Source organism: Erinaceus europaeus, chromosome 5 (assembly GCF_950295315.1).
Source record: "Erinaceus europaeus chromosome 5, mEriEur2.1, whole genome shotgun sequence".
NCBI lineage: Eukaryota > Metazoa > Chordata > Mammalia > Eulipotyphla > Erinaceidae > Erinaceus > Erinaceus europaeus.
In genome coordinates, this window is record NC_080166.1 from 92,076,532 (window position 1) to 92,089,720 (window position 13,189).

The following is a 13,189-nucleotide window of genomic DNA, read 5'->3' on the forward strand; positions in this document are numbered from 1 at the left end:
GTCTGCCTCTCTCTTTCCCTAGTAGTGTGGGGCTCTGGGGAAGTGGAGCTCCAGGGCACATTGGTGGGGTCTTCAATCCAGGGAAGCCTGGCCGGCATCCTGATGGCATCTGGAACCTGGTGACTGGAAAGAGAGTTAATATACAAAGCCAAACAAATTGTTGAGCAATCATGGACCCAAAGCTTGGAATAGTGGAGAGGAAGTGTTAGGGGGGTACTCACTGCAAACTCTAGTGTACATCTGCTTTCAGGTATATATTTTGCACTTGTTTATGGATAAGTGTAAACATATGCTCTCTCTCACAGAACCTGGTCTATATCTAGGTTTTGGGACTTTGTTAGAAAGTGAACCACCTGGGCTGGAATTAGCGAATACTATGTAAGGAAAGGTCTCACCCGAGTAATGAAGCTGAAGGGTTGTCATTCCATACGTGCAGTCTCTGGACACAGTCTGAGGTGAAGCATGTTGAGGTGGCAATCGTTGTGTTGATTAGGTTGCGATCGGCATATGCAATATTATTTGATATGGATTGGGAGAGGCATGCAGGAAAGTGGGCCCTATCCTAAGGTTCCAGGACTGGGGGAAATATAGGCTCTATAGTGGAGATGTGAGGTTCCTGTTGTCTTAGGGTTCAAAAAGACAGTGGATAGTTAATGTTATCATCCCATTATTTGGTAATTGGGTTAACTTTGAAAAGTCCTTTTGTTAGAGTTTGCTGTAGAAGAAAGCTATTTTAAAGGACTGGGTGGCGGTGCAATGGGTAGCATGCACATATCCTGAGCAAGGACCCCAGTTCAAGCCCCTGGTCCCCACTTGTAGGTGGGAAGTTTCATTAGCAGTGAAGCAGTGCTGCAGGAATCTATCTCTCCCTCTCAATTTCTCTCTGTCCTAATAAATAAAAAAGAAAGAAAAAGTGAAAAAAGGAAAAAAAAAAGGCTACTTGGAGTGGTGGATTTGTTGTATAGGCACCAAGCCCCAGTTCTAACTCTGTGGCAAAAAAAGGAAAACAAAAAACTATTTAATTTTTAAAGATATCTTTCCATTCTTTTATTTTTAATGTAAAAATGCAGATTACATGAAATGTTTCAATGCATTACTTTGGCATATATTTCCATTACTCGATTTTCTAATGCTTTCTTTCTTTTTTTTTTTTTTTTACTTCATCTTACTTTTTTTTATTAGTGATGTAATGTTAATTTACAAAATTATAAAATAATAGGGGTATAATAACAACATTTTCACCACCAGAATTCTGTGTCCTTATTGCTTCCATTGGAAACTGCAGTAGTTCTCCTATGGTCACAGCTATTGGTTGACTTTATGTCTATAACTATCTAGATCTATATCTGTATTTGTATTTTTTGCCCATTTCAAAAATAATATGATTTGAGGATTTACGATTCTTTCTCCTAAACACAGTGAACCCTATCTCCCTCCATACACCTGCAATTTAGTCATCAGTTGTGTCTTTTCTTTTTTGCTTAAAATATTTATAGCAATAATAGTCACTAGAAGAGATTTAACATAAATGATTTGTGTGTGGGAGTCATGTCTCAGCGATTGAGATATTGGGCAAGGCAGTCCTGCTCTCTACAGTTTGCAGTATAGATGGGGAGAGGTGGCTGTGGGCAGTAGTTCATTTTAGTTGTCACCTGGTGCTTTCGGTGGACCATTGCCTGATTCTCAATGCCTGCTCTACAGGGAACTATTTACTGACATATGTCTGAGCTCAAACAGCCATATTGCAAGCCAGTTTCCGTATAGATCAACATCAGCATAATAAGAGCTTCTAGCATATGAGCAGTCAAGACTAAGGGTGAGATTGCACAATCTCTTGTAAATCTTAAAATACTGGCTTACTTAAAAAACGAAATCTTAGGTGTTGGCTATCATCATCTGGCTTTTTTGTTTTATAACTGTGTATCTGAGGTATGGAAAAGTTAGGAGAGAGGATCTTCATTATATAGGAAAAGTCTGAGACATTTCAGTTTCTCTGTCTTTTAAAAATTTTTTAATCATCTTTATTTATTGGATAGAGACAGCCAGAAATCTAGAGGAAAGGTGGTGATAGGGAGGGAGAGAGACAGAGAGACACCTGCAGCCCTGTTTCATCACTCAGAAAGCTTTCCCCCTATGTGGGGACCAGGGGGCTCGAACCTGGGTCCTTGCACAGTAACATGTGCGCTCAAACAGGTGCCACCACCTGGCCCCGTATCTTTCTCTTTCTCTTTAATGTGATACAGGGACCTTGCAAGACATAACCACTTCCAAGTCAACTTTCATTTTTTAAAAAAATATTTAATTTATTTATTCATGAAGAAGATAGATAGATAGATAGATAGGGAGAGAGAGAGAGAGAGAGAGAGAGAGAACCAGACTCACTCTGTGCTGCCAGGGTTGAACTTGGGACATCATGCTTGAGAGTCCAATGCTTTATCCACTGTGCCACCTCCCAAACCACTCCCACTTTCATTTTTTATTATAGACAGAGGAAGAAAGATAGGGCAGGGGTAGATAGCATAATAGTTATACAAAGAGACTCTCATACCTGAGGCTCCGAAGTCCCAGGTTCAGGGAGTAGCGCAGCAGGTTGAGCACAGGTGGCACAAAGCTAAGGACCAGCTTAAGGATCCCGGTTAGAGCCCCCGGCTCCCCACCTGCAGGCTAGTTGCTTCACAGGTGGTGAGGCTGGTCTACAGGTTTCTGTCTTTCTGTCTTCCTCTCTGTCTTCCCCTCCTCTCTCCATTTCTCTCTGTCCTATCCAACAATGACGAAAACAATAATGACTACAACAATAAAACAAGGGCAACAGAAAAGGGAATAAATAAATATTAGAAAAATAAGTCCCAGGTTCAATCCCCCACACCACCATATGCCAGAGCTGCGCAGTGCTCTGGTAAAAAAATGAGAGAGGGAGTGAGGGGAGAGAGAGAGGGAGGGAGGGAGGGAGGGAGAGAGAGAGAGAGAGAGAGAGAGGATGACACCTCCATAACACTCCACCATCTATGAATATCTTCCAGTGTTGTGGAGCTCCCATGTGTTACAGTGCTTAAACTCAGGGTATTGCACATAATAAAATTATGCTCTACGAGGTGAATTATCCACCCCCCCCATTAAAGACAAAGGTTAAGGATTGTTTCAAAAGGTTAGAGCACATCACCGGGTGGGGTACAGAAACTGGCTTCTCTAACAATAATCTTTGTAATAATTGTATTCTGGGAAAGGAAAGAGCCAAGAGACATTTGCTCTACTTAAATCCGATTTCTTTTCTACTTAATGTATTTTTGACTGTGTGCCATAATCCTTGCATTTAAAAGTTTTTGGCCTGCATGCCCATGAGATCTGTCGGAGTTATTGCCTCATAAATAATGATATAGCAGACTTGTGAAATTCATTATAAAGATTGGACCTGTTTTGTGGATTCATGGGGATCCTATAATGATTGTTTCATAAATGAAGTTGAATGGAAGACAAAAGAGAGGGGTGTTTATGATTCATTGACAGCTGTAGAGACTACTTTGATGTGTGCTGACATGGTGCTTTTCACTCTGGAAATGAGCTCTATACATTTGCTCTTTAGTGTGAGCTCTGGTTGTCTCTTTGAATGGAAAATTCAAATATACCATCATTTGTAAATGATTCCATAATGTAGTTCTTGGGTCTCATAGTGGTTTCTGACAATATTCTTTTTTTCCCTCTCTATTATTTATATCAAAATATTTGACATGTTAATGGTATGTAAGTGAGTATCTTAAGTACTGTGTTCTAGTAGCTGATCAAAGAATAGCTTAATTTCAAGAGGCTTGAAACTCCTAGCCTTGTTGGCCTTTTTTCCCCCCCCTCCAGGGTTATTGCTGGGCTCGGTGCCTGCACCATGAATCCACCGCTCCTGGAGGCCATTTCCCCCCCTTTTGTTGCCCTTGTGTTGTAGCCTTGTTGTGGTTATTATTATTGCCATTGTTGATGTTGTTCATTGTTGGATAGGTCAGAGAGAAATGGAGAGAGGAGGGAAAGACAGAGAGGGGGAGAGAAAGATAGACACCTGCAGACCTGCTTCACGGCCTGTGAAGCGACTCCCCTGCAGGTGGGGAGCAGGGGGCTCAAACCGGGATCCTTACGCCGGTCCTTGCTCTTTGTGCCACATGTGCTTAACCCACTGTGCCACCACCCAGCCCCCTAGCTCTCCCCCTTTTAAAACAAGTTCAAAGAGGCACTGTGCTTTTTTTCGCTGTAATTTGAACAAAACCATGGTAGAGATTTGGGATTCTAGACATCTTCAAAATGGCTGCTTGGAAAAGAAATAAAAAATATTGCACTAGGCAAGTGCCTGCTGACTTGCATTCATGGGTGTTAAACTGATAACCAGTCTGCTATGAAGTGGTCTTTGAGAAGTTCTCAGAATGTTTGGGATTTAAATCATGTGGATTATGTGGTCAGAACTAGAACTGAGAGATGCAGCTTTAGAGAAACATGCTGCTTCTATTGATGGGAAATCTTACCCAAGAAGAGGATTAAAACAAAACCATAAACAAAACAACAAAGGGTGTGAAGATAATTCCTATTTACTTATTAAGTGAGTAGATTTCACAACAAAAGAAATGGCTTTTTGGAATTTGTGAGTCTGGCACTTAATTGCCTGTTTATTTAACTGATTGTTATTTTCTTCCACAGAATATGTCCTTTCAAAATTTTGTATCAAGGACTTCTCTGGAGGCTGCAGGTGGTAGGACGGGTTTGGCAGGGGTGCTTGTGTAAAATATACTTTTGGCACTCTGCTCTGCCCTTCATATACTTGATTAGAGTAATTATCACCTCCCAGGAAGCCTCTGGCCTGAGAGCCTCAAACTTGCCCCTGGAAAGTCTTCCGACAGGATGAGTTGGGACACATGGCTGTTAAGAGTCAACTGGCCAGGATCACTGTTTAAACATTCCATTAGAGAAAGGCAGCATTTCCATCCATCTTTGTGTATTGTGTGAAGCAGACAAGGCAGCTGTTTCTTTCCTTTAAATTTTTCATAACTGAGCTGGGACTTCCCCAGAAAAGTGTAGTGTGAAATAGGTAAATAGGTTTAATTTAAACCTGAGATTTAGGGGTCAGATTATTTCAGATGGTGGCAGTTTTATCTACTGCACCAGGAAAAGAAGGAAAGGGTGTGTGTGTGGGGGGATCAATGTTTATAGCAGAGAAGGCAGGGCTGCTTGACTACATAGTGATTACTTCTGTTTATGTTGACTTTTGATAACTGAAGAGGGAAACACGTGGTCTCTATTTAGTTCCTATGAGTCACAATCTTATTACGTAAAATGTATCACAACTCAAATAATTTGCTAATGAGTAAGGTTCAACACTATGGAAAAATGCAGTGATTGTAGGAATAGAACTCTTGACAAAGTTTTTTTTTTAACTCTAAAGTTTCTCTCAGAATATAGAAAAGTTCTTAAAATAGAGATGGTTTATATTTGAAAGTATGATACCCTTTTTATTTTTGAAACAATTTGCCTTTATTATACATAGGTCCTTTATTCTTCATTTTCCAGGATGCAGCAAGTGGTCTATTGGAATTTCATAATATGGTGGTAGTTCTGTTTCTGTATTTAAAGGAAAGATGCTAAACTCAGTAATAGACCTTCTTTTGTTTGTTAAGATAGAACTTTTAATCTTCATTCTGTGGATGAATGGTAAGAGTTAGTAAGTACTAGCTAACATTTGTGTGCCAAGGCAAGAGCATCATTTACATTCTCTCAATAAATTCTCAGATAACCCTGTGAGACAGGCTTTTGTATCTCCTTTGCACACAGGAGAAAACTAAGAAGTTAAGCAGTTTGTTCAGTGTTAAGGTGCTAAGTGGCAGAGCAGGAAGGAACTTCTGTGGCTGAGCTCCAACCTGGTCTCCCCTTCTCCTCTGGTAACATAGATGTCTCGTGCTACACTCCTTGAGCAAAGTCACTCAGGATATAATTTATGTTCTCTTTTAATGCCTAAAATTCTTTTTCTTTCTTTCTTTCTTTTTTTTTTTTTAGAAATAAGCTCATGCCTTAATGTTATTTATTTATTTATTTTTTTTTAGTGATTTAATAGTGATTAACAAGATTGTAAGATAGCAAGGGTACATTACATACAGTTCCCACCACCAGAATTCCACATCCACCTACCTTCCCCCCCCCCTCCCCCATTGGAAGCTTCCTTATTCTTTATCCCTCTGGGAGTATGGACCAAAATTCTATTTTTAAAAAATTTTTTATTTATAAAAAAGGGAACACTGACAAAACTATAGGATAAGTGGGGTACAACTTCACACAGTTCCCACCACCTGACAGCTTCCCTATTCTTTATCCCTCTGGGAGTATGGACCCAGGGTCATTATGGGATGCAGAAGGTGGAAGGTCTGGCTTCTGTAATTGCTTCCCTGCTAAACGTGGGCATTTAATGTCTAAAATTCGTAGAGATACTTAAAAAATCATTTTATTGGAAGGGAGGGCAATGGTTTGTATCTAATATGATTGTGGATATATGAATACAATTTCTTATCTAGTGATAGGTGTCTGCAAAACACCCTCACCCCCAACTTGGGCCCTTTCCACCATCCTGCAACAGGATCCTCATGCCCTACCTACCTCTTCTCTAACCTACCTGCTCCAGAGCCCCTTGCTTTGGTGTTATACATCACACCCAGTCCAGGTTTCACTGTTTGGGTTTGTACTTTCGAGAAACTTTTTTTTCCAGTTCTTTATGAATAGTCTTAGTTGAGCATTTATATGAATATATAAGTCGATAATTAAAATTTTTACTTAATCAGATGATTTGAGTTATTGAGGTTGATCTAACTAGTATGTATATTAGGAAACTTTTTCTAATATATATTAAAATTAGGGTTCTATATTCTTTCTTTCTCAAACACACTCATCTGTAAGACACATTTCTTTTATTGAGGAAAACCATAAAAAGGCATAGTTGAACAGTTTTTATTTGCTGAGGAAGCTTTTACATCTGTGCCAGTAGAGGATTATTTTTGAAGGCATTTTGCATGGTAAAATATACTGGTTTAGATTTTTGAAAGTTGAAAAACAGATTAAAGGTAAGTTAATAGTTTTGGTTTAGAAAACGTTGATGTTTGATGCAGTTGAGATGCATTATTGTATTACTGATTTTAAAATGTTGTAGAGTTCTGATTTTGTTATCTGTAGGTGACTTTGAGACTTTCTAGAAAATTAAACTTTCTGAGCCTCAGTCCTCCTACTGAGATTAAAAAGGATTATTAAATTTAAGGGCTATTTCATAGATAATTTTTCATAGGTAATGAAATAAATAAATTTTTCATAGATAATGAAAAATTACTTAGCATAAAAACTGATCTTCCCCTCTTCCTTATAGTTTACATATAGGAGATACCAGAAATTAATCTAAAACTGGTGAATTCTGACATTATTTGAACGTTATTTTGCAAATGAAGTAAATTAATTAGCATATGTTGCACATTGACACAAGAGATACACCTGTGGTTGGTGCAAACTATAATAAGCAAAGTACAATTAAAACCAACCATAATCTCACCACTTCCCCAGAGCCCTTCAAGACTAGGGAAAGAGAGAGACAGCCTGAGAGTATGGATTGACCTGTCAATGCCCATGTTCAGTGGGGAAGCAATTACAGAAACCAGACCTTCCACCTTCTGCATCCCACAATGACCTTGGGTCCATACTCCCAAAGGGTTAAAGAATAAGAAAGCTATAAGGGGAGGAGTTGGGATAGAGTTCTGGTGGTTGGAACTGTGCAAAGTTGTACCCCTCTAATCCTATGGTTTAGTCAATGTTTTCTTTTTATAAATAATAAAAAAAGAAATCATTACTGTCACTATATTTATTCCATGTTTATTTTATAATATATACTTACAGAGTTATATTAATTGGGGTCCCACTATACTATATGTATTGCTTCCTAATTAATTTTAAGTATTAATGATTACAAGTAGTAATAAACAGTAAAATAAATTTGCTTTCATGATTCGAACTTAAATATCCTGTAGTTTTCTATTTATATCATAGTTTAACCAATTTCTTATTTTGGGGCATTTACTATGATTGTGTTTTTTTAAATTATTTCTTTATTGGGGGATTAATGTTTTACATTCGATAGTAAATACAACAGTTTGTACATGCATAACATTTCTCAGTTTTCCACATAACAGTACAACCCTCACTAGGTCCTCTGTTATCTTTTTTGGGTCTGTATCCCCCCCCCCCCCCGAGTATTTTACTTCGGTGCAATACACCAACTCCAGTTCAGGTTCTACTTGTGTTTTCTCTTCTGATCTTGTTTTTCAACTTCTGCCTGAGAGTGATACCATCCTATATTCATTTTTATGTTTCTGACTTGTTTCACTTAACATGCTATCTTCAAGCTCCATCCAAGTTCGGCTGAAGTCACCATTTTTAATAGCTGAGTAGTATTCCATTGTGTATATATACCACAACTTGCTCAACTACTCATCTGTTGTTAGACACCTGGATTGCTTCCAGGTTTTGGCTATTACAAATTGTGCTGCTAAGAACATAGGTGTACACAGATCTTTTTAGATGGGTGTGTTGGGTTCCTTAGGTTATATCCCCAGGAGAGGAATTGCAGGGTCATAGGGTAGGTCCATTTCTAGCCTTCTGAGAGTTCTCCAGACTGCTCTCAATTTACATTTCCACCAGCAGTGCAGGGGTTGTGGTTGTTATTATATATAATCCTATGAAACATTTGTTCAATTTAAGTCTCTGTGTTCATGTCCTGTTGTTTTAGTATAAATTCATCCTGCTTCTGGAAGTTTGCATATTTAAGAGTTATGATTTATGTTTGTGGTGGTGTCATTTCTTGCTTTTAATATTTGCTTTATTGGATAGAGACAGAGAGAAATGGAGAGGGGATGGGGAGATAGAGAGGGAAAGACAGAGGCATCTGAAGCACTGCTTCACCATTTATGAAGCTCCTCCCTGAAGATGGGGATTAGGGGCTTGAATTTAGGTCCTTGCACATTGTAATATGTCCATGCATCTGGGTGCACCACCCCTCAACCCTGATAAATTTTCTACACTATATTTCACAATGAATACATATCCCCAAAGAACGTACCAGATTCCTTTGAGCATGCAATTGTTTTTGTTTCCTTTTTCCCTCTCCCCTCCCTCCCTCCCTCCCTCCCTTCCTTCCTTCCTTCCTTCCTTCCTTCCTTCCTTCCTTCCTTCCTTCCTTCCTTCCTTCCTTCCTTCCCACTTCATACAACAGAGAGAGATTGAAAGGGGTGGGGGAGGTAACCAAGGAGAAAGACACCTTCAGACCTGCTTCACTGCTTGTGAATTGTCCTCTTTACAGGTGGGGAGTAGGGGCTTGAAGATGCATCCTTGCACATGGTGATGTTTGTGTTTGACCAGGTGCACCACTGCCTGACCCCCGATATTCTCTCTTTATAAGTGCATTCTGATTGGGTTGCCTCATTTTAGATTTTGATAAGAATTTAAATAAGGATATATTAATATTTTGACATTTGTGAAGGTGTGAAAATACTAAGTTTTATGATTTTACCATTTTGTAGTCTTTTTTTTTTTTTGGAGTTAAGCTATTATGGAGAGATAGGGTTTTAAATTTTTTTATTTATAAAAAGGAAACATTCACAAAACCATAGGATTAGAGAGGTACAACTCCACACAGTTCCCACCACCAGATCTCCGTGTCCCATCCCCTCCCCTGATAGCTTTCCTATTCTTTATCCCGCTGGGAGTATGGACCCAAGGTCAGTTTGGGATGCAGAAGGTGGAAGGTCTGGCTTCTATAATTGCTTCCCCACTGAACATGGGCGTTGACAGGTCGATCCATACTCCCAGCTGGAGAGGTAGGTTTTCTGAGTATCTCTGTCTGTTTGATTCTTTCTACTTTATTAAGTAATATCCTGACTATAACTCAGTCTTATCTTTATGGGGTAGAGTTGCCCTCTTGAGGGTTGAGTGCTGGAGTGTTGTCAGTGCTGACTGGTAAAGTAAAGATCGAAAGAACAGTCTTAAATTGGAAGTTGCTTAAAATATGTACTTTTTAAAATCTCCTTTTCTGCATTAAGACTTAATGATCTTCTCCCTGGAATGTTTTAGTAAATAGCTCTTTATGAAATCAAGGCCATTTTCATGAATCAATTTGAGGAGATTTGGGCCTTCTCCAGTGGAGCTTTATTTTTATTTATGTATTTTCATAAAGAGGCAGAAGAAGGGAGTCGGGCTGTAGCGCAGCGGGTTAAGCGCAGGTGGTGCAAAGCACAAGGACCAGCATAAGGATCCCGGTTCGAACCCCGGCTCCCCACCTGCAGGGGAGTCGCTTCACAGGCGGTGAAGCAGGTCTGCAGGTGTCTATCTTTCTCTCCTCCTCTCTGTCTTCCCCCCTCTCTCCATTTCTCTCTGTCCTATCCAACAACGACAACAACAATAACTACAACAATAAAACAACAAGGGCAACAAAAGGGAATAAATAAATTAAATAAATATAAAAAAAAATAATAATAAAAAAAAAAGAGGCAGAAGAAGTGAAAGAGACCACAGGACTAAAGATTCCTTTTATGCAGTGGGGGCTGGGCTCAAACCTGGGTTGTGCACATGGCAATACTATGGAGTGTTATAACGAAACTTGAGTGTTGTTGAGCCAGATGTTGTTGTACGTGGCTGCGGAGATGAGAGAGAGGAGGTCTGGAGCGAGGGAAACACAAATCTTTATTTGCGCTGGCACCTCAGAGTTGGGTGCTAGAGAAGCAGGTTGGGCCACGTGGAGGTAGCGAAAATGGCCCCCTCAGGCAGTAACCTTTCCTGCGTCTGAACACTGGAGTGAAGGCTGTCAAGAGAGTGAGGTGCGGAAAACGAAGGGCTTTTATAGGAGCAGCTTTCACGAGAATGGGAAGCGGGAGGAGTAACCACAGCACTCCAGGATAGGATGATAACTTTCGTGAGAATGGGAAGGGGGAGGAGTGACCAAAGCACTCCAGATATTGCGGGGATATAGACAATGTCCTGAGGGCATAACATGGCGGAACAGGCACTCCCAGAATGTCCCAACTCTCACAGGAACTAGTAGCCTGAGGGGACAACATGGCAGATGTGAATGCATCTGCACAATTTCCCAGCACTTGAGAATTTTAAAGATGATATGTATATATAATTGGTATTAAAATTTATGTATTATCCTCATTTTACTCTTAGTATAGTAGAATTTCCCCCCAGAAAATATGTTGTAAATTTAGTTTCTAACTTTTGTTTAGTATCCATAAAGTAACTGCACTACAGGAAATTCTCATTTTGCTTTTTTTCCTATTTATATATTTTTCATACTCAGAGCTGCACAAACTTCCTCTATTAAATAACTTTTGGTAATAATGTATGTGCCTTCTTTAAGTATAACATTAGATATATATTAAATGCTGAATTTGATTTGTGTATTAGTCCTGATGAAAAGAAAATTAATACCCAGTCTGTTTTTCAGGCAGTAACAGAGAAGAATTTTCAGACCACAGATTTTCGAGCCTCTCTAGAGAATGGCATTCTGTTGTGTGAGTAAGTATTTCAAGGATTTAAAACATACTTCAAAGGCAAAGTTGTGTTTGTGTGTATGTGTGTTATAAGGCGTATGTACTCCAACCCTTCTCTTCTTCCTTCCCATGGCTCACAGATATGTCTTCAGATGTTTATTTAGTCATAGATATGTTTTTTCAATCACAGGTGGGATTTGATCCTGCAAATTGATACACAGTAAGAAATAATAAGGACAAATAATTAGTCTTTGTGGTGAAACATGTATTCTTTTTAATTTGTAAGTAAGGAAGTTTCTGTTGGGGCTGGGTGGTAGTGTACCTGGTTAAGTATATATGTTACAGTTCACAAGGACCTGGGTTCAAGCCCCCCGTCCCCACCTGCAGGGGGAAAGCTTTGCCAGTGGTGAAGCAGTGTTACAGGTGTCACTCTGCCTCTCTCCCTGTCTATCATGCCCTTTCCTCTCGATTTCTGGATGTCTCTATCCAATAAATAAATAAAGATAATAAAAAAATAAAAAGAATTACAAAAAGAGAAAGTTTCTATTATTTATTTTTTATTATTTCTTTATTGGGGGATTAATGCTTTACAGTTGGCAGTAAATACAATAGTTTGTACATGCATAACATTTCTCAGTTTTCCACACAACGATACAACCCCACTAGGTCCTCTTCCATCCTGTTCCAGGACCTGAACTCTCCCCGCCTCCCGCCCCAGAATCTTTTATTTTGGTGCAATACTCCAACTCCAGTCCAGGTTCTGCTTTGTGTTTTCTCTTCTGATTCTGTATTTCTTGATGGCCTGATGGGGTGGTTGGTTGGTTGAGAAGGAAGCCTGTAACATTGCATCAGCTATCCTTTACAAAGACTATCCTCACATATGCAGTTGCCTGGTTTAGAAGTTAATAAAGAGTCCTCCCCCCATCGATAAATAGTGATGACTTGGAAGCACATTAAGGCAGGCACACATTTTTCCTTTATTGTTCTCTCCTCCAATAGTTAGCCAGGAATGTGGCTTTTGGGTTGAGAGGTGGGCAGCCCTAGGGGATGTAGGATGAAGTTCTGAGTGAGAGTGCAGGTTACAGAAGTGAGCAAATGAATCATAAAAATGTACTTAAGTATGCAACCACATTTTTGAAGGCACTTAAATATTTCAATGTAGACAACTTATCTCATTATGGAATTTGTCTACATGTAAGCACTGGGAGTGTGTTTGCTAGTATCTAAGTGATTTCGATTATCCTTTTAAAGAAGGTTGTTTGTAGCAAAGCTCTGAAGTCAAGGACCTGTACTTGATTCCCCAGGTTCCACTGCTTTGAACCTGTAAGTGATACCACCGGAGCCATATTTTTTTCATTTGTTAAATAGAGATAAGAGTATCTTCTCTTCCTAGCTCACACGGTTGCAGTGCTTCATAATCCATATATTTAGGCTTTATTTTTACACTTTTAAGCATTTGTTTTTGTAGAACTGGGGCCATATACATGTGCTATCTCACCACTGTAGGTCGATATCTTCATTTATATGGAAGGAGGGACTACAACACTGAATCTTCCTCGGTTGGCAGAGTTCCTTCCATGTGGTGCCAGAGCTCAAGTCTGGGATTTGTGCATGGCTGTGCATGCACCTTGTCTAGTGAACTATTCCTC

General features: G+C 39.4%; 1 protein-coding gene across 7 annotated transcripts in view; it reads left to right on the forward strand.

Moving 5' to 3' along the window:
- Nucleotides 1-13,189, forward strand: part of LMO7 (LIM domain 7) — a 269,766-nt gene that overhangs the window by 89,557 nt on the left and 167,020 nt on the right. For 3 of the 7 annotated variants that reach the window (XM_060191528.1, XM_060191532.1, XM_016192063.2), the window contains exon 2: nt 11,495-11,565. In XM_060191528.1, coding sequence (XP_060047511.1) covers nt 11,495-11,565 — 71 coding nt within the window. Of the gene's footprint in view, nt 1-11,494; nt 11,566-13,189 lie in introns of those variants that run through there. The other 4 variants (XM_060191530.1, XM_016192065.2, XM_060191529.1 and 1 more) reach the window with 3 other exon arrangements.